Below are 19,941 nucleotides of genomic sequence, written 5' to 3'. Positions count from 1 at the left end.
TTCACATCTGTGAATGTACCTTTGTTGTTTAACTATATTTATGCAGATGTTTCCATAACTTGTGTTGCCATTCGGATGATGCATTTTCAGCAATGGATTTTTTTAATAAGACAATTCTGCCCAAAAGAAACTATGTGTGCTCTCAGCAGAGGCACACATTAGCTGGTTGCATGGTGAAACAGCTGAAATGCTAAACCGTGTCACAACCCGGGTCACAATACCATGACCAAGAGTGAGATTCGCACAAATGCCCCTTTAAAAAACGGTTTATTTTAAATTAAAGCAACATCCTTTAGGAACTTGAATTAACCAAGACATGTGTAGTCAGTACTGTGAGTGAGCAGGGAATGCAGTGCTGTTCAGTGCAAGAAAATTAAGCAACACACAACCGAAATCCAAAATGCAAAATGATAGATGAGGGAAGAGAGCTGAGCTCTAAGGGATTTAAATTAGAGCACTGGCACACTGAGCTCAGCTGTTGCTAATGTTGCTAATTGGGAGCAAACCACTTGTCCTCTCCAAGAGCTGCAGAAAGGAACTGCCGAGTGGAGCTGATGAAAGGACATTAGGGTGAGGGTCATCACAACTGGCCTGTCTGCAGTCCAGTCACCTACTGAAAACATCTGGCAGGTTATGAAGTTGGAAATATTACAGTAGAGGCCCCAAACTGTCCAACATCTGAAAGCCTTGTTTTCAAATTGACAGCAAATGGTCTGTACAAAGAAGATTTTCATTTTCTGAATCCATGAATCTAGAAATTATTTCAGGCATATTAATAATTAATCTCGCTGCTTCTTGCCATGTAACCATGTGACACTATTGTGAAGCAGTTCTCAGAGTTTGTTTGTCCTAAAGTTTATCAGACTTTCTGTGTCTATTGCTTTATAACACTGTGAGCTGGCCGACAATGCATCAGCCTCGGTCTTTACAAACTCAGTGCTCTGTGAACAGGACTTGCATGTATCTGTCTTATTTATTCAGAGTAACGGAAAAAGGCGTTGAGTCAGTGGTGTTTCAGTTTTCTATACACGAAAATCTGATTAAATAAAACAAAACTCAGTCCCATTTGTTTTGTGGCCTTTTAAAACCACAGATTTCTATAAACACTCACAGAAAATGTATATTTGCAACATGATCTCAGGAAGCCTGTTGATGTCTTATTGTGTTTTTTGTTGGTCTGCTCCGTTTTATCATGCTCCTTTCCACAAAAACAAAATGTTTGACCGATAAAAAAGTCTTCTTGTTTGAACCCGTGTAAAAGTGGCTCCTGCGATTGTTTCTGTTACACATGGATGATAAATTTTTTTATAAACAAGTTGACAGTGTTGTCATAACTGGTACCTGCTTTTGTCCTGATTTATCTTTATCTTTTTTGTTGTTTTGGTTTGTTGTGACGGTTTGGTTGTAGACTCATGAAAGTGTGCATTCATATAATAGGATGAGCTTTTAAAGGATTATCATGCCAGAGGAAAAAACCCTAAATGTCACTCATAAAGATTATATAACCAAACTAATTACTAAGTCTGTGTGAACTATAGAGCTGTCAGTCATTCTAGATAATGTGATTCATATAAATCAGACAGGAAAGACTTACAAGTACATCACCTGTCACTATAGGACCCTATTATTTTCAGCCTATTTTTTTCTATATTTGCCTCGGCATTAGAGGAGCTACCTCAAAAATGTCTTCAGTGAAAGAACTGCAGTATGTTTTCAGTGCTTTTGAGATATTACTCAACATTTTACCTCAGTGACAACAAACATGCCCTCCCACATAATGACTTTGGGCTTCACATGTTTGCAACTGAACCACAGGCGTAATAACTCTGTGATAGGCCCTGGGGCAGATATTTCTTTGGGTTCTTACCACCACACTGTACCAGAGCAAACACAACTTCTCATACTCAGACTCTTTGCGCAGCAAAGTCATTGACAGAACTGCTCAAATCCAAAGTGCAATGTCCTCATCCTGCACTCTCCTCTTCTTCTTTTAAGCACCACTTTTTTTGGTTTTTGGTTTGCTTGCTACACATAATTTAAAAGGCTGCTGCACTGAGACACTCTCTGGAGATTGTTGTTTGTTTGCATAGTTTGTGTTCTTGGGCATTTTGCACAAATGGCAGGGAGCAACATTATCTTCTGACTTTAAAACTTTTGAGAAAAGGTGGCAGTTTTTATCAGTGGAGTACAAAATGACTGAGTAACTATTTGCAACTAAAATGTAATTGACAAGAAAAATGTATAAAGCATAAATAAAGTCAGGTTTTGGTTCAGAACCATGACTGTAATTATCCTCTTTACAATACACTGTGAACAAAAGACAGTGATGTAATCTGAATGGGATTCCCCTTGATAGTTACTCCGGGTGGGCTCCTTGTACTTTCCTGTTCTCTGCGTTTTCTCAGCGATCCTTTTGGACATTGAACCTTTGAATTAAATGAACTGTTACAATCCATTTAATACTCATTTCATTCAGATTTTTTTCTTTTCATTTTCTTAGAGTAAAATTGTTTTCCCAACAATATTTTAATGGAGGAACATGTTTGGAAATTTACTTTGGCCTTCTTTAAATAAACATTTATCGCAGAAAATTAACAACAATCAATTATTAAACAACAAAAGCATTATTCACAAATCCTGCTTTCTATTCAATGTGTTTTGATTGGATTTTGAGCCCAATTTAATATAGTTTTCTGTTTATGAATAGCTCAGGCTGTAGGCTGTGGTTTCATTGCCTGAAAAGGAGCAACTGTGACGACACCAGCAGAGAAAATTTGACTTTTGACTGAGCCCATCATTTTCAGATATTAAGATAGTTCTGGGGATGGATTTTAGGTTAACCATTAACCCAAACATTAATAAAAAATAAATAAAAAGACTGTACAGCATATACATTGTGCTCGTATATGTCAAGTTAGTGAGACCATCCCTCCAGGTCTGTCTATCATCATTCTTCACTTTTAATGAGCCACAGAAATTGTGGTTCGATACAAAATTTGTGTTAAAATTTAACTGCACATCCCTAAAAATGATCAGTATTATTTTCTTCTTCATATTCTTTTTTTTTTGCTGCTCCCTTTTGCCACAGCAGATCATTTACTTCCATCTCACCCTATCCATCGCATCATCTTCTGTCACACCAGCCCCCTGCAGTACACCGTGAGTTGATGTACCCATGATGCTCTAATCTTGTCTGTTCTGGTCATTCCCAACAAAAATCATAATGTGGTGGCGTGAAGGAGGGATAACCAGTGAAGGTGACTACGGGATGTTGACAACGCCACCTGGGGAGGGAGTTACACCCCAGGACAGATTTCTATAGCCGATGTAAATGTTACACTAGCTACCAAAGCCCACAGGCTCGTTATTAACAGCACAGGTGAGGCAGATCAATTCCACAAATCAAAATGTATTAAGAAAAACTACTAAAAGCATAGAACTGTAAAATCAGAAAAGTTCTTAAGGTAGCAGGGCTGAAACTGCAAGACAGTTAATTAAAATGCTTTTTTAACAAACAATGATTAAAATGACCAGGCTGCTGCCACGATGCTACCCTAGAACAATCACGGCTCAATAAAAATAACTAAACAAAATGGTGGAGACCGGCCACTTGAGGAGGCAAACCTACAGAGAGCAGTGCCCAAGGGTGCCCCCAATTACTCACCCGTGTAGTTCCACTGCAAACCTCACTGTCACTCACACTGAAATCTAAATGGCCACCCTGGGATGCACTGACAGAGGCGAGGCTGCCGGACACTGGCGCCACCGGGCCCTCTGACCAGTCGGCAACGGGTGAAGTGTCTTGCCCAAGGACACAACGACCGAGACTGTCCAAGCCGGGGCTCGAACCGGCAAACCTTCCGATTACAAGGCGAACTCGAAACTCTCGAGCCACGATCGCCCTACAAGTAGGTTGTACTTTTCATGGCTGTTTATAAACTGTCCCTTTAAACCTGGCTGCACTTTATGCTTAACTTCAGTAAACTTGTTTAATTAAATAAAAACTGTTAAACATGGCCTAAGGAGATGGGAAAGAAAAGCTATCGGATGAGAGGTGAAACGTCTTCAAGCAACTTAAAGAAGTCCAGGCGCTTTTCTTTCCAATCTTCTTAGACTATGATGACCTGGATGAATGAGAACCTTCACAGACGTTAAACAAAAATTCAGACTCATAAAATCCCAAAATCTAGGCCATTATCAAAGGTGATGTAAGAATAGAGAAGGTGGACACATTGTGGATTTATTCTGTCTTTGTATTCAGAATGCAAACAGTAAACAGCAGACATGAAATTCTTGTAAAAGGAACAGAGGCTCATTTAGTAAAATGAATGTTATCACACTAGGAATTAAACATCATTTGACTACAAAACCCTTTATTAGTAAAACAGAGTTTAGCAGTGATCAGTCAGTTTTCACACATTTCTATCTAAAAGTCAATGAACTCATGCAAAGCATAGCTTGTTTGTAGTGACGTCTGAATCACGTTTCATGTGAGATGATAGGAAACAGGACATTCATAGTCAGTCATTACTGTACCTCCAACAATGCTCTCAGCCTCATTTTCACAATTCATGAGTAATAGGGTGGACTCTTAATTTTTCTTGTTTTTCCTTTTCTCCTTTTTTTTGAAAAAAGTTCTAACTTCTACTTATTTTGTTTATTTTAAAATTTCAGCTGGCTCTTTGCTTGTTCTATTTCTTCGACTCCTCAATCTGCTCCACTTCGCTGGACTCGTCCACCACCTTGCCGTTGACCATGGTCTGAGTCACCACCTTCACGATCTTTCTGGTGCGGACTTCGGGCTCCTCTGTGTTTAAAAGACATGAGAAGAGAATGTGAGGCTGACTAAACCAGTTTTTTACGCATATAAATACATTAAAAAAATGTAAAATCTCAGTAGTTTCACATATAGGATGATATGTGACTGCTACTAAAGCACTGAGTTTGTAAAAGTTGTGTTACCTATTCATCTCACATCACATCACACTCTCGTTTCTTAATCCAGCAGTGCAAGTCAGAGAGATTAGGACACACAACATGGGGGGAAATGTTTTCACACCCACTTTAGTTGCTATAGGAGCTGAGCTGTAAGTGGTTTGTGCATTGTTTGGATATTTACATAACTATAATTAGTTGTGGGCCTCCTGGGTGTGGTAAAAGATAGATATACCCTTCTGTCTGTCTGTCTGTCTACTACAATGCTGGCTCAGATCCACATTTGACTTTGAATACAGTTTTCCTTTTTTGCTTGACTTATCTTTCTCATAACTTCACTTTTAGTCATTCTTTACTTCCATAAAGTTTTCAATAAACGACAGCAACAGCAGCTACTACTGTGGTATTGTCATTCGGGTCTTCTCGTTTATAATTTCTGACTGTCTCTTATCAGTTCAAATTAAAAGCCGTATACTCACTTTTTGGTGGAGGAGGGACTTCTTTGACTCTGAAGGGCAGAAAGAAAACCTGTTAGAATTACCTTTTAATCAAAGCAAGACTAACACATTCAAAGCAATCATTTAAAGGGAACTTATATATTTTATAATAGCTGGTTTCATGCAGCTTTATTTCAGTTTTTAGCTCTTTTTGATGCCAGTGAGAGCAGATATCCTTAATATAGTCACCTCAGGCACACAGATCTGGCTGTGAGTGCAAAAGCCCCACCCATTTGTTGTTCAAACCTTCGGTTTGTTAGGGGCAGCCAATCAGAAAAACACTGCCCTAAAAGGATGAAACACGCCCGGACACTGACAGCAAGCTTCAGTTTCTTACAACTTGCTTATTATTATATTGTTTTGTGATTAGGTTTTATAAACAATGCAGTACAGTTTACACTCTCATCAGTTTTCCTGTCTGTTGCTTACTTTGGTGAGAACATTGCCACAGTAACAGTGTGCTCACCAAAGCTGACATCTGAGAACAGCTACACCCAACAATGCCAGGCGGCAGGCTAAGAAACACTTGATGTAAGATGATCATACAGGTATTGTGATCAAGGCAACAGTGTAGCCAAATTATCCCCATTCTGACAGAACATCAAACTACAAGGATGTACCATAATCTCTGAGTATATCAGGTGTGTTATTGTCCTTCTCTAACTTCTTCACTAAAATGTCTGTGTTACCTGCTGGCCAAAGCTAACATACAGATTTATTTTAAAGGGCTGGGTGAAGCATACTTAATTATAATTTCCCTTTGAGACATGTGCTAAATCTTTATTAGTATCGCTATACTTACGAGTCCTCTCCCTCCAGCAGGCGTCTGTAGGTGGCGATCTCCATCTCCAGGTTTTGCTTGATGCGAAGAAGCTGCTCATAGTCGGTCTTGGTGCGCTGCATGTCCAGCCTGAGCTGAGAGAGGTCCTCCTCCAGCTGGTTCAGGGTGACCTGCAGCCGCTCCATCTCAGCAGAATACTTTTGACCTGTCTCACCGAGGTTTCCCTCCAGAGCTGCTATCTGAGGAGCAAAAGGGAACAAAACAACAAATGCAATCTATATCCGGAATTGCCGTGAATATTCCTCATAGTCGTGATATCAGTATCAAGTTGAAAAACACCGGCATGTCCACCGGACATGATAACCCTATGATTTTCCTCATAACAGTGACTCTGCTGTGCTGTGTTGTAACCAGCGATCAGTAATATGATGCTACATAGTAGGTCGCCTGATTCTGAAATTGCTTCCCAAGCCCATATCAACAAACTCCTGTGAACGGACAAGTCCTTGGCACCTAAAGCAAACATTTGCTGCTCAGACACAATTAACCCACCTCACCACTGAAACTCACCCAGTACTATTTTGCAACTGAATGCGATATGTCCCTGCACGGTAAAACATGTTTACTGTCAACACAGGATTAAATGAAAGAAAAACAAAATGATTTTTTCCCAGGATAAGATGCAGTGGTACGGAAATGTACAAAGAATGTACACGAGACTTATCTGGACGTCTGTAAGGATTTTCTGTTGCTGTTGGACAAATCTCTTTCTTTAACACCTTTTTGAAAAGTTAATACTCGTAACCATGAATTTAGAATCACGCCTGAGGTGTGTTTGCACTGCTCTTGCGGGTATTAGGCTATGTTTGCACAACTCAAAATGTTTTTTTTTAACCGAAACACAGACACGTCACTCTTCTGCCTGCAGAAAGGAAAAACAGCAGTGAAGTAAGACCACACCGTCACCTACACCACAACCTTTCCTAGGGATGGGCGACTTTTCTTGCTGTAGTCACTGTGTAGACATTCTCTGTCTACACAGTGACTTTTTCAATTCGATTTTACATAGAGTCAAATCTCAGTAAGGTGCTTGTATTTAAAGGTAAATACACTACAGTAACTGGGAAAATTCCAACAATTAGACAACCCCTATGAGCGAGCACTTGGTGACAGTGGGAAGGAAAAACCATCTAACATGACCAGTTGGTGTTGAGGGGAAGCTAAAGGAATCTACAGTATGTCCGTGCGCTGTTTCATCTTGCTGTTGTATACCAGCTCACCTGTTTGTGCAGACTCTCCAGCTCCACCTCCAGGGTCTGCAGGAAGCGCTGCCTCTCGGTCAGCTCTCCCTGAGCTCCCCTCAGAGCCTCGTTGCTCTCCTTCACTTCATTCTGCATCGTCTCCAGCTGGCAAAGAAGTGTTTTCTGTGACTTTTTGTGTAACTTTGTGAGGACCATTCAACATTATTACAGTGATTCACACTAGATATTACTCCCCACACCTTCTTGCGATACCACTGCTCCGCCTGTTCCTTGTTCCTCTTCACAATGCCCTCATATTGGGAACGCAGCTCGGACAGAATGGTGCCCAGCTCGGGCCCGGTGGCAGAGTCCACCTCCACGTTCACCTCATCTCTGGCAATACGAGACTTCATCTGCTCGAGTTCCTGTAGGCACACAGGAGATTGTTTTTATTACATTGCTCACATTGTCATTTTTAAACCAAATTATTTTAGTTGCACTGTGTATTAAATGTCACTTCTAATTAAATGTAACCAACACTGGTTTCCACAGTCAGCATATGAAGAAGGCGTGGAAGAGATCGGTGAACCCTACACCGCAGAGTGACAGAGAGGATGTGATGGCACTTTAATTATTTAGATGTTTCTCATAAATACTGAATGGGAAAGAGCTCACCTTACCCCTGGCCTTTCAACTTGCACACAAATAATCCTGCTCAAGCATGCTTGGTGGATTTCTTTCACTCTCTCTTCTTTGTTACATTGTTCTCTGTCACTAGTCTGTTTTATTCTAAAGTAGTGTATTACTAAAGCTCTTGATATATGTTTATACACATTTTCTAAACTTTATTGGGCAACAAACTTGAATTATAGTTTATATATTTCATGCTTAGTCACTGAATTCTTGCTTAGGATCTATCTAATGTCCCAATGGTCCCCAAAGAGACACTGCTTATCTAAACGAGTTGCCATATATTCAACAAAAAGGCATAGATTCCAGTTATTCACATTCACAAAGCAAGCACCACATGGGTAAAATACATAAAAAGTAAGAATGTGTGATCTGTTCTAATAATCTACACTTATTCGGTTGAGGTTTTAAAAACCTCCAGTCTCTGACATATTGCTTCTTTCTTTGCATCACATTGTTCTAGTGGCCTCTAAGTGTCACCAAATAGGATCTACACAGTCTTGTTTCAGTAAAAGGGAGATCAGTTCCTCCTTTGGTGTGAGGGGGTAAGTTTATCTTTGCCTTGGAGAACACCTCGGATCAGCTGACTGGACAGAGAGAGCAGGTGTGAGCAACCAGATCTACCTGCTGCTTTTGTCCACAGTAACCAGAGGACCACCTATCGCTGCGCTCTCCTCAACTACACATCGTTTTCTGTCTATGTTGGCGCTAAAAAAGCCCACTGAGTCCACCAAAGTGGGTCAAGCGTGTTTCAAGCAAGTGTTTGTGAGGGCAGGCTGGGGAAGGGAGAGGGCCAAAAAGAAAATGAGACTACACAAATGTCAAGTAGTGAGAAGAGAAAATGAGAACATGGCGATGGTGGCAAACACACTAACCTCTTCATGGTTTTTCTTGAGGAAGTAAAGTTCCTCTTTCAGGCTGTCCAAATCTCCCCTCAAAGAGGCGATGATCTGCTCATGATCGGTCTTGGCCTTTTTCAGGGCAATACAGTCTCGCTCCACAGACTGACACATCACCATTTCAGTCTCCCATCTAGTAGTTTGGAAAGACGAGCAGCATCGTATATAACTTTTATTCATTACCTCCACAGATAAACTGCTTTTCCCCCCTTGTTTTTACTGCGGTAGAAACTGTCTATACTGGATATGAAATAACATGTTTGCAGGAAAAAGTACTTTTTTGTTGTTTTGTTTTTTCATAATTAAAGTTAAACATTTGCATTTGTGTTGCTGTACTTCTGCTTGTGACTTCCCTTTGCATAATATTTATTAGTCAAAGTAGTAAGAAATGCCTATGCAGTCAGGAAGTCTTACAAAAGTAGCCTGAAATTAATGAATACAGCAATAAAACCTCAAAGAACACAAACATTTTCTAATAATAAGAAAAACTTTGTATTAAATATACATTTACTGATATATACTGATAAATATTTGGCTGTATGTAATGAAAACTGTATGTTAGCTGACATACTATCCTTATTATGCTTTTTAGTGTTCCTACAGTAATCTTTTAATTTAATAATCAGTACTTAAATAACTTTTTCCAAAGAACGCTGCGTTAACGTGCAAACATTTTTTTGTTGATTGAGCAAATATTTGACCAAAACATGACAGAGGCATCAATGACATTATTAACAGAAACATCTCTGTATCATTGTGCATCACCATGGTGCAATCATTAATCACTCACTTGATTCTGAAGTCATCGGCAGCCAGTTTAGCATTATCGATCTCTAGCATGAGACGAGCATTTTCCAAGGTCTTCTTCCTCACCTGATAAATATTAACATAGGTCAATAATAGCATTAACTCCTGGATTAAAGCTTATATAATATATTTTAACTTTAGTGTATGTTCATGTTACCTTTGTGTGTTATACTAATAGCAACAAGGTTTCTAAATGATACATTAAGAGTTGGATTTGTGGCTGGTGAGAGGTTCGAGCTTCATTGAACTGTGACTAATTCTGTTTTAAAAAGCACAAAACAATCATTAACTCTGGCCTGGCTTCTTTTACTACTTGTTAACTAGAAGAATGAGCTGATTCTGCCTGTGATGACTCTCCTAGTGCACTTCCTGCTAAAATAGATCTGATATTTGCATGAATGTTTTGTCTATGTAAAGTGATCAAAGTCATTATAATCTTGAGCCTTGTTTGCCCTTTCTAAACTCAGATCTTATGCTGACCTGACTTTTTTCCCTGCCTGCCTGCCACTCGATGCCTACCTCTTGCTCAACAGCATGAGCTTGGGCCATCATGGAATCGAGGTCATGACCTTTGGGAATGCGTTCGAGCATCAGCTGCTTAATTTTCATTTCCAGATCAGCGTTGGAGCGCTCCAGTGAACGCACCTGGAGGATACAAAGAGCCACAGAGAAGGGAGGACACAGGTTAATGATCAAAGTCTTTCAGCTTACTGCTTCTGTTATTTCCTGGGCTGATAACGTAACAGTGGAGTGCTGTGTTATTGTCAGACCTTGTCCAGGTAGTTGGCCAGACGGTTGTTGAGACTCTGCATAGCTTCCTTCTCATTGGTGCTGTTGCCATGGAGTCCGTTAATTTGAAGGCTTGCTGGCCCGTTGAGATCCTGGCTGATGGAAGCTGAACGGGTGAGCGGGCTCGCTACAGCGAAAGACACAGAAGCCCGAGAGCGAGCACGGCCAGTGTCCATCAGCGAACGACTGGAAAAGGAGGGCTGACGGCCAAGAGAGTAGCTTTTCATTGAAATACTGGAGGCCATGATCGGCGGCTGTGAAGGCGTAAAGAACAAAGCAAAAAGGGTCGGGGGTTAAACAATGTTGTGTTTCAAACCAGTGGTTCCCAACCTTTCTGATATGCCTCATGTCCCCTTTATCAACTCAATTTAAACTGGATCTGGACAGCTTTTACCTTACAGTATCAAGGTTTTGCAGTCATGTGACCACTAACCGCATGGCGTTAACTTGTCTAGCATTTTTTGTAAATGTGACAAATGTCAGGTCAGTTGAACAAGATGCCAATTACACAGCCCTGGACACCATTGGTTGCAAGGGCAAAATGTGTATTCCCCAACCTGATGGCAAATGGTCGCTGAAGGTTGATGGTATGCCTTGCCCCGTCAGCCAGCGACAGACCTTGCCAGATACCCGACCATTTGGCAAAAAGCTTGATTTTGTTGGTTGGTAGTTTCCGTGGAGCATGTGCTCTTAAGTGCAAAGATTCACTAACTACTTTCTGAGCGCCTTCGGAGTAAAAGCTGCACCTTTTGAAACGTGTTGGTTGGGGCAACGAAGTACAAATTTTACTTTAAAGATGAACATTCTTCGTTTCAGGTTTGCCTCAAACTTTTAAAACTTCTACTACTGCTCAGCAAGTATTTTATGAGTATTTGCAGACAATTGGCACCTTCCAAGCAAACTGCAGGCAACTGTGGCAATCTGCATTAAACTTTAAAAAGGTAGCCTCCTCTTTGCAGCTGATTCCATACCGACAGCCAGCGACTTCCAGCAAACACTCGCCAACCAGTTGGTAAATAGATATTTTTTTCCTCAAGACTCACTAGAATAACTTTAATGACAACTTTTAAATGTGTTTTATTTATTTATTTATCCATCCTATAAGTTAACAAGTGAGCAGCTTAAACTTGATTTTAGTAGTTCTGTGCTATTAGCTGACAGTTAGCTATAATGTTAGCCACTAATCTCAGCCAGTTGTTTGTATTTAAAGCATATGTACATTTATTTTGGTTGTGTATTTCTATTGCTAGCCATTACTTTTAGTTGTCTTTAATGCTGAAACCTGTTCTCATCTTACATTAAATGGTTAATTTCTGTTATTACATATTAGCTAAGTTTGGCTATGTAGCATGACTTGCCCTTTGGGTACTTATACATTTATTTTTGACTACGAAGACAAGACAGAGGAAAGGCATAAACTTGAGAAACAGAACCAGAGCACAATCACAGAGGTGTAGTCTCTTACAGGTTCATATCTTCGAAGAGAGCAGATGAATGTTTAAATTACACACATCATAACTTCAAAAGCCAGTCTGTTTGACCTTTGGCAGTCATTTAAATGTAGTGTTGCATGCGATCCGGTTGTAGAAAAGCTCTTTTGTGGTCCTTGAGCAAATGTGCTTTATTCTAGCATTTCAGCAGACTTTGATGGAAATACAAGTAGGGTCTTATATTCAAGACCACTGATCGCCCACTGAAAATGATGAAAGGAGTCTTTCAATGAGCGTATGCACGGCTGCCTCGTGGCTGTTCATCCTAAGCATCTGCATCAAGAGATGACTGACTTCGTGGCCTGAGACTCTTCAGTCTGTCAGTCTCAGCTCTGTGCAGACATAATTCAACTCAAGTCAGCATAAAATCTAAATGCAAATGACCACAGCTCGGCTATGGGCTGAAGAAGAGCCTCTCACTGAGACTGTGAGACTCTCACATATTCTTTTACGTATGATAATAAGATGTGTTTTATATTCAAGAAGAGACTGATAGAGGATTTCTAAAAGAACAGAAGCAAACAGAGAAGGATACAGGTGTCTATGCGCCTTCAAATGGCACGTCTTTGTAATCGGTTTCTGTTTTTAATGATCAATGATGTTTCTGTCTGTAATATTAGTGCCAACGCAACAGGTGTTCATGGTATTTCCTTAACTTTACAAAAGGTTAACTGTTTTTTGGATGTCAAACGTAGTGAAGGACAGGGTGGCTTTGTGTGTGTGTGTGTGTGTGTGTGTGTGTGTGTGTGTGTGTGTGTGTACGCTCGCAAAGTTTCAGTGGCAGATTAGCAGTCAAGGGAACCTCTCTGTCTCTCTGTCACTTGATCCTCACAACACCGTTCCCACAACACTACAAAGGACCCAGCAGGAGACAGACAGTCCTTGTTCAGATGAGAGATAGAGCTTGGGAAAATGATCTAGAAAATATTCAGAGTGAATTCCAGCAACACAACGAGACACACTGTACAGCAGGAGATGGGCATTTTATAATGTGGGATTATCATCATGCTATCAACTGACTAATACGTGTGCTGACCATTTGAATGAAACTGAGCAAGAAGTTTAGAAGTTTTATTTTGATTCATGTCAGTGCATCATTATAATTATTCCAAGATAACAACCTTATTACTAATTAAATTTATTAAACAAGCAAGCAAAACCACTGATTAATATTTACCTGTTTCATGTCTCATGATTCCTAAAAATAAAGAATAAAAGAATAAAAACAACAAGATATATATTCTCCTTACCAGGACTTTGTTCAGGTAGAGTCAGTCTACGATCCAGAAGAATGTAGTAGGCTCTGTTTGCTGCTGATGCTACAGGTGTGCTTATATGCAGGTGAGCACAGAGTGGGAGGATCTAACTCTCAAGTAGAGGTGTGTTTAATGCACCTGAAGGTCTTGAGAAAGGTAGGGTGCTCTTTCCACTCATGCCTGCTCACTTTATGTCTTTGTCATTGTTATTTGCGTTTAAACTCGGATGAAAAGTGAACAGGTAAACTAAACGCAAGAGATAATGAAAAAAACAGGTGCTACATTTTTGGGAGGTGATGGTAGGGATAGGAGCTTTAGATCTCCTCATAAACCCGATAATATGTTCTATAGATTGCTGCAGACACTCATGGAGTCATCGGGTTTCACAGCATCAGGCACACATTTAAAACCACTATCAGGCAGAGTGAGTAGGACTGTTTATCTCAGGAAAATGACACCTGTAAACATTACTAGCAACATACAGGCAGTTCTTAAAATTGCTGCGTTGAAGCAGGAAAAATGGGCACCATAGTTGTTGATGGCTAAAACTGCAAGACTCTTGGTCAGATCATCTCCAGAATGGCAGGTATTACTAAAAGGATATAATAGAAAGGAAGCAGAACACATTGCAGCATACCAAAAGTTCTTATGCTAACCTCTTTCCTAAGCCTCTATAATTGGCATGTGTGCTCAACTTACCACGGAGCAATGAAATAGTATGAGTTGGTCTGAGGAATTACATTTTGTTTTAAGTCATGTGACTGACAACAAGCGCATGTGTGTCATTTATTGAGAGAAGAGGTGACAATGTGATGCAGTACAGGAAGAAGCCAGGTTGACAGGTGCTGCTAGGAAACCTGGCATTCATGTGGCTGTTACAGTGACTTGTGCTCATAACTGAAACAACAGTAGTCCTTGAATGTTCATAAATGGTTTGCAGAACATAGTAAAGAGTTGAAATTGCCTCAAAATTCCCAAGACCTCAATCTGAACAAGCATTTGCGAGATATGTTTGGAAAGAAGTAGTATAAAATCATGGAGGCCTCACACTTAAAGTCACAGGATCTACAGCTAATTCCACTTGTCTGATACCACTAGACACCTTCAGCAGTCTTGTGGAGTTCATCGCTTGTTGGTTTAGCATAGGGAAGAAGTTGACCGAGACCTTTCTGTAGCTCTGATCTGTATAGTTTGAGAGGGACACGCACAATATTCAGCAGAAATGATTTTCATTTTTGTGAAAGTGGTGGACTTCTATTTTGGTCTTTTTGGGAGTAAATACGAGTCTCACTGGCAGCTAAATGATCCGCTGTGGTCATTCTTTTGCCGATGACTTTGCATTTGTTTGTATCACCTCACTGATTGCGGTCAGTTATTGTCATTCCCAGACATATCAACACTATCTGGCCTGTTCCACAAACTAAGCTCATGTCACCTCATTTAGGTGTGTTAGTCCTGTGTTACTGAAACAAGGCCCAGTGTTTCCGCTTTGTAAGCACAATAAAATTTTGCATTAAGAGAATCAGTGATGTTCACTGAAGAGACTTGAGTTTCATATGTCTTTTGTTTTAGGTTTTGGGTTTTTTGCTGTTTGGTTAGGCGCAAACACCAAAACTACTTGGTTGTAACTAGGGAAAGCCAGGGTTTGGGTAAAAACAGACTTCCACCACATAGAAAGCCCCAAAAGCCTCCAAGCATGATATTTTACAAGTAAGCCTACATATTCTCACGGCTACAAGAGCTGCCCTGCATGATCACCTACTGAATGACGCTAACAGATGATAGCAGTCATTCAGTGGGCTGATAACCTGTCTGCTGGGTAGCATTGGCTTGTTGTGGTTGGCTGATGAAAGCAGTGAGTAAAACAGCTGCGGTGTAAAACCATAAAGCAGTGAGCACAAAGATGCTCGCAAGGCATTACAATAATTTTTTATTAATGATATAAAGACGTTGATTAGAGTAACTTTCTGAGTAACTAATACTCCTTAACCAGCATATCCTCAAAACGTAGCTACTGTGCTGTTCAGTTTCCACCTCTCATCACAATAATGCGTGTGCTCTCATGTGTCTGTGCTATTAAATATCTAATTAGCCCCACCAGCCTTTTACTGCTAGCACGTATGTGTGCGATGCCCCACCTGTGGATCTCTGCAACCCTCCTGCCCTGCAGTCACTCATCCTGCTGTAACTCAACCCTCCTTCTCCACGCTGGAGATAAAATATTCAAAAAGTCACTCAGAGAAGGAAAAGCTGCTGGTGGAAGCACTTATACACAAATGTGGTAGAGGATGAGAAAATTAGCCAAACGATCAGTGCTTTCTGTAATTGGTGCACTGAGGAACAAGACAGAAAAATGTTTCAGTGTACTTAAAATTTTAACCTCTAAACTAATTGTGTATGCATTCTTTACTATGGAAGCTCCTTGTCATGCTTACACTCTCAAATTCCCACAGAGGAAGAAAGACCAGGAACTCCATTTGCTCTGGTCTTGTGAATTTTGTCTATGCAAAGTCCCAGAGAAATAGTGGAGCTGCTGATATTAAAATGCGGGTAAAGCATGTGATTCCAGCCTGTATTATCATATTCAAATTGAAGTCTGATGAAAATCATGCGTGCGTCTCACAGCATAGCAAATATCTTTATTTGCATCTCATTCTTAGACTTTCAGAATTCTTCAGTCCTGCATGCGATAAAATGAAAACACATTTGTTTATAACTTTTACATTTTGTGTCTTGTGTAAACTAGTAAATCAACACTCAAGATTCCTCCTTAAAGAAAGGAGAAAAAAACAATTTTATATATAAACACCAAGCACTCTTGTGATTGGCTAAATACCATATCATCAGAAAGATGACATCAGTCCTGTGATAACTGTAACTGTACACGCCCTGCTTTTTTAGGCCCCATTTGCCTATTTGTACACACATTCATCCAGAGCATCATCCACCATATGCACTGTTTGCTGGTGGATGTATTCAGGCCAGGTTCAGAGCTGGGCATCGAACCTCCGACATCAGTGGACGACCTGTTCAGCTGTAGTCACTACACAAGATCTATAACCAATGCAATAATTATTATTATTATTATAAACAGGAAACAAATGGGTAAACTTTAGTTTTAAGAACTGATCATTAAAATAATAAAGTGCATAAATTTATGTAGGAAGACTTTGCAGTAAGATAACCAAAGACCAAATTGGACATACTTATGTGAGTGGTTGAAATAGGTGTTTTAATACTGAAATAATAGTCCATCATGTGTCTCCACTGTGTGGCAAAGGCTTGTAAATACAAGCGAAGTTTAATCTAAAAGTAGCACCAGAACTTTCCAAAAGAGGGCAGCAGCAAGCTTTGCTACTGCACTTCCCTTACAGTCCAGATGAAAGGCTGTATTACCTCTTGAATGTCGTAAGGGCAAAATTCACAATAACTGAGCTCATGACTGATTTTAAAAACAAAAAAAGTATTATTTTAACCCTCTCACATATAGTTTTGCAGTTTAATTAATATAGATTTTTTCTGTTATTTGGGTGAAACGTTGATTCAGATGAAAATAATTTGCAGGTAGATGAATCGGGCATCATTTTATGCACACGATGCTTAATTTTCTTTTATTTCCTCCCAAATTTCTTTTTCACATCTTTATGAGCTTTTGGATCTGTATTTTTACAATCTATAAAATGAATAACAAGCTGGACAAACAGTTGGATATGAGATATGCACGCCAACACCAGCCACGGAGCTCTGAACCTTAATCAACCCCTCCTGCTACTTTCACTTTCTCGCTCTCTGCTTTAGTCGGTGTCGATCAGAGTTTGGCTGTTAAATAAATAAACAGGTGATTAGACTGCCAGGATGTCAGGATACTACTCATGACCCCACTTGACCCACATGACCCCTGTCACAAATGATCATGTGGCCATATCAGCCAAATTGCACACCAGTAAAAGAAAGTAGAGCTGTGATACTGTGGTACTGTGGTACTGAGGATGTCCAGGTAAGATCATCACTTTACAGCAATATGCAACAAATTACACTTGTAAAAGTCTTTCGATGGTTCATCTTGATTCTGAAATATTAAAATGAAATGTTAAATTTACGCGGAAATCAGTGTGAAAAAACACCACTTATGATTTATACTTCTTTTGAAGATAACCGTTTAATTTCAGGGAACATATTGTGTTGTAAGTTGATGACCGCATGCAGACTAAAGTCATAAGAAATACACAAATGTGACAGCCATCACTTATACACAACCACGGAAGTGCTTTCTTTGGCTTGTGGAGCAGGTCACCATCATGAAACTAACTTCAGATGACTTGGAGCATCATCCTTGCTTCTTCTCTCGTGAGAAGTCACCTCCCAATAATAATTCTGCTCCTGAAGTGATTGCTTCCTGTTACAGCTCTGCTGCTCCCCTCACAAGCTTTCATGTTGCTTGGCTGACAGGCAAACAAATACAGACACACAGACAAATTTAGCTCCACAAGCTTTGGAGCCTTCCTGCCATAATAATTCAGTCCAGAAAAAAAATGTAAGACTGAAAAATATCTCAGCTTTTTTTTTGTGTGTGTGTGTGTGTGTGTGTGTGTGTGTGTGTGTGTGTGTGTAGGTGTGTGTGTGTGTGTGTGTGTGTGTGTGTGTGTGTGTGCTCAGAAAAATGCAGGGTTTCGTTTCTCAAGCTGATCAAACCAAAAGAGTGGGATGATTGAAAACTAGAAGTAATTCAAGTCCAAGTTTAAAGTTCACTCACTGATTGATCCAAGTGAAGTGCTCCACTCTCTTGTGAAAACCGTGTAACGAGTTTTCTTCTTTGAGAAATCAAGCTACATATAAAGGTTTCCTTTCTTTAGGGGGGCAAGTCTGTAAAAATTAAGGAAAAACTTTTTTAAGCAGGTAGTCTGTGTGAAGACGTGCTTCAATGCTTCAGTTCACTGCTTGGCAAAACGTTTCGGCATTCTTTTTTTTCCGAACATTTTCCTGTGCCTGGAATCACTCTTGCACATGCTTTTCATAACTGGGGAAATGTCTAATGTATCTCTGCGCATCATCTGTGTGTCTGTCTATCCTTAACTTTATATACAAATAATATACTATGTGCATTTTGTACACAGATGCCTCTTTAAAAAAATATGAGACCTTTTAAAATAATGGATTTCATGCCCAATAAGACTAGCAAACATTTTATGCTCTTCTTCTGTGTTTAGTCATGTCTCAGATTAACTTTTTAACATCCGCCAGACCACGATGACCCATTTAGGCTTCATGTTAGGAAGTGTTTTAGCCACAAGCTTTAGAAGCACAAGCTTTTTCTTATTAAACAAAGCCCATTGCTTGAACTTTGGCCAAATAATTATTCAGTCCTACACCATAACATACCTCCGGAGACGTGGTAGATGTTAAAAGATGTTAAAAGTTTAATGACAGACAATATCATAATTTGTCTAATAACACTTTTCCCAACTTTATTATTCAGCAGCTACTGTGTTAGCGACACAGAGGCTTTCCTTTTTTGTTCATGCAAAGAAAATCTTGCTTTGTTATATCATAAAGCCTTTCATTTGGACATAATACTCCTCCTTCAAATGAGGCATGATGGGAGAAGGAGAGCATAAAGGGAGGTCTCTTAAATGTAACAAACTCCTGAGAGCCATCTCTCTTTGCCTGAATTATGCATAAAGCAATGTGTTGATTACCATAACACACTGTGACTACATTACTCATAACACCTTACTGTAATACAAACAAGCCTGCAGGCTTTTCTCAAGCTCTGTTTCTTCCAGTTCCTCATCAAATGTTTAAATCTAAGGTAACCAGTGGAAGTGAATTCATTATTCCCGTGGTTTAAGGAACTCCAGACCCTGATGTAATTTGGGCCCCAAGTCAGCGTTTGATAGGCGGACCTCAGCTCACCAGCCGTTCTCTGATAAGGAGATAGCAATCTGCAGTGGAGAAATTACACACAGATAGCAACATATGTGAGCAACTCTGGAGGTCAGCACCTGCACTTGCTCTTTCTTTTCTTCTTCTGTTACTATCAGGTTTTTTTCCCCCCTTCATTTGGGCTTTCCTTTCCCCCACCGCCGCCTAAGTGCAGGTTGCTTTTGTCTGACGGAAACACGTCAGACTTCTGTGTGTGTGTGTGTAGATTCTTATCAAAAGGGGTTTGGCAATATTTAAGATACAGATCTATATGCATTGCTGGTGACTGTATGAAAAGTTGAAAGGAAAGAGGTCTGTGTGTGTGTGTGTGTGTGTGTGTGTGTGTGTGTGTGTGTGTGTGTGTGTGTGTGTGTGTGTGTTTAAACCACGGGGAAACTTGGCTAAGAACTGTTTTATCCTGTACATGACCTGGGGAAGTAGCAACAGAAGGAGGCAGGGCGGCACCTTCGGGAGCCGCTTAGCGATACAAACCTATCTTGCCGACAGCTGAACCACTGTATTGAGTTTGGTGTTGTGCTCTGTGGCGCTCTGGCAGCTGTAATATTTCCCACAAACACTCAGAGTGAGAGTTTAAACCGCACAGGCTCTGATTTCAAGCTCACCTGCCAAGGCA

General features: G+C 40.1%; 1 protein-coding gene across 1 annotated transcript; it reads right to left on the bottom strand.

Moving 5' to 3' along the window:
- Positions 1-4,231: 4,231 nt before the first annotated feature.
- si:ch211-243g18.2 (keratin, type I cytoskeletal 18) lies at positions 4,232-13,429 on the bottom strand. Its single transcript, XM_006788782.3, has 10 exons — positions 13,380-13,429; positions 10,621-10,893; positions 10,370-10,495; positions 9,834-9,916; positions 9,020-9,176; positions 7,715-7,879; positions 7,494-7,619; positions 6,235-6,452; positions 5,415-5,443; positions 4,232-4,807 (listed from the first exon to the last, which is right to left on the bottom strand). The coding sequence occupies exons 2-10, from the start codon at positions 10,882-10,884 to the stop codon at positions 4,692-4,694; spliced, it is 1,284 nt and encodes a 427-aa protein (XP_006788845.1). The 5' UTR covers positions 10,885-10,893; positions 13,380-13,429; the 3' UTR covers positions 4,232-4,691.
- Positions 13,430-19,941: the final 6,512 nt, after the last annotated feature.

This window comes from Neolamprologus brichardi, chromosome 7, assembly GCF_056152115.1.
Source record: "Neolamprologus brichardi isolate AB-2024 chromosome 7, ASM5615211v1, whole genome shotgun sequence".
Classification (NCBI taxonomy): Eukaryota; Metazoa; Chordata; class Actinopteri; order Cichliformes; family Cichlidae; genus Neolamprologus; species Neolamprologus brichardi.
This window is presented reverse-complemented; position numbering and strand designations above follow the sequence as displayed.

Excerpts from the sequence above, each read along its gene's own strand:
- si:ch211-243g18.2 (XM_006788782.3), bottom strand. The coding sequence starts at position 10,884 with ATGGCCTCCAGTATTTCAATGAAAAGCTACTCTCTTGGCCGTCAGCCC. Across the intron at positions 9,917-10,369 it reads CTCATGCTGTTGAGCAAGAG|GTGAGGAAGAAGACCTTGGA; the intron begins GTAGGCATCGAG and ends AATATTTATCAG. Across the intron at positions 7,620-7,714 it reads AGCAGTGGTATCGCAAGAAG|CTGGAGACGATGCAGAATGA; the intron begins GTGTGGGGAGTA and ends CTTCTTTGCCAG.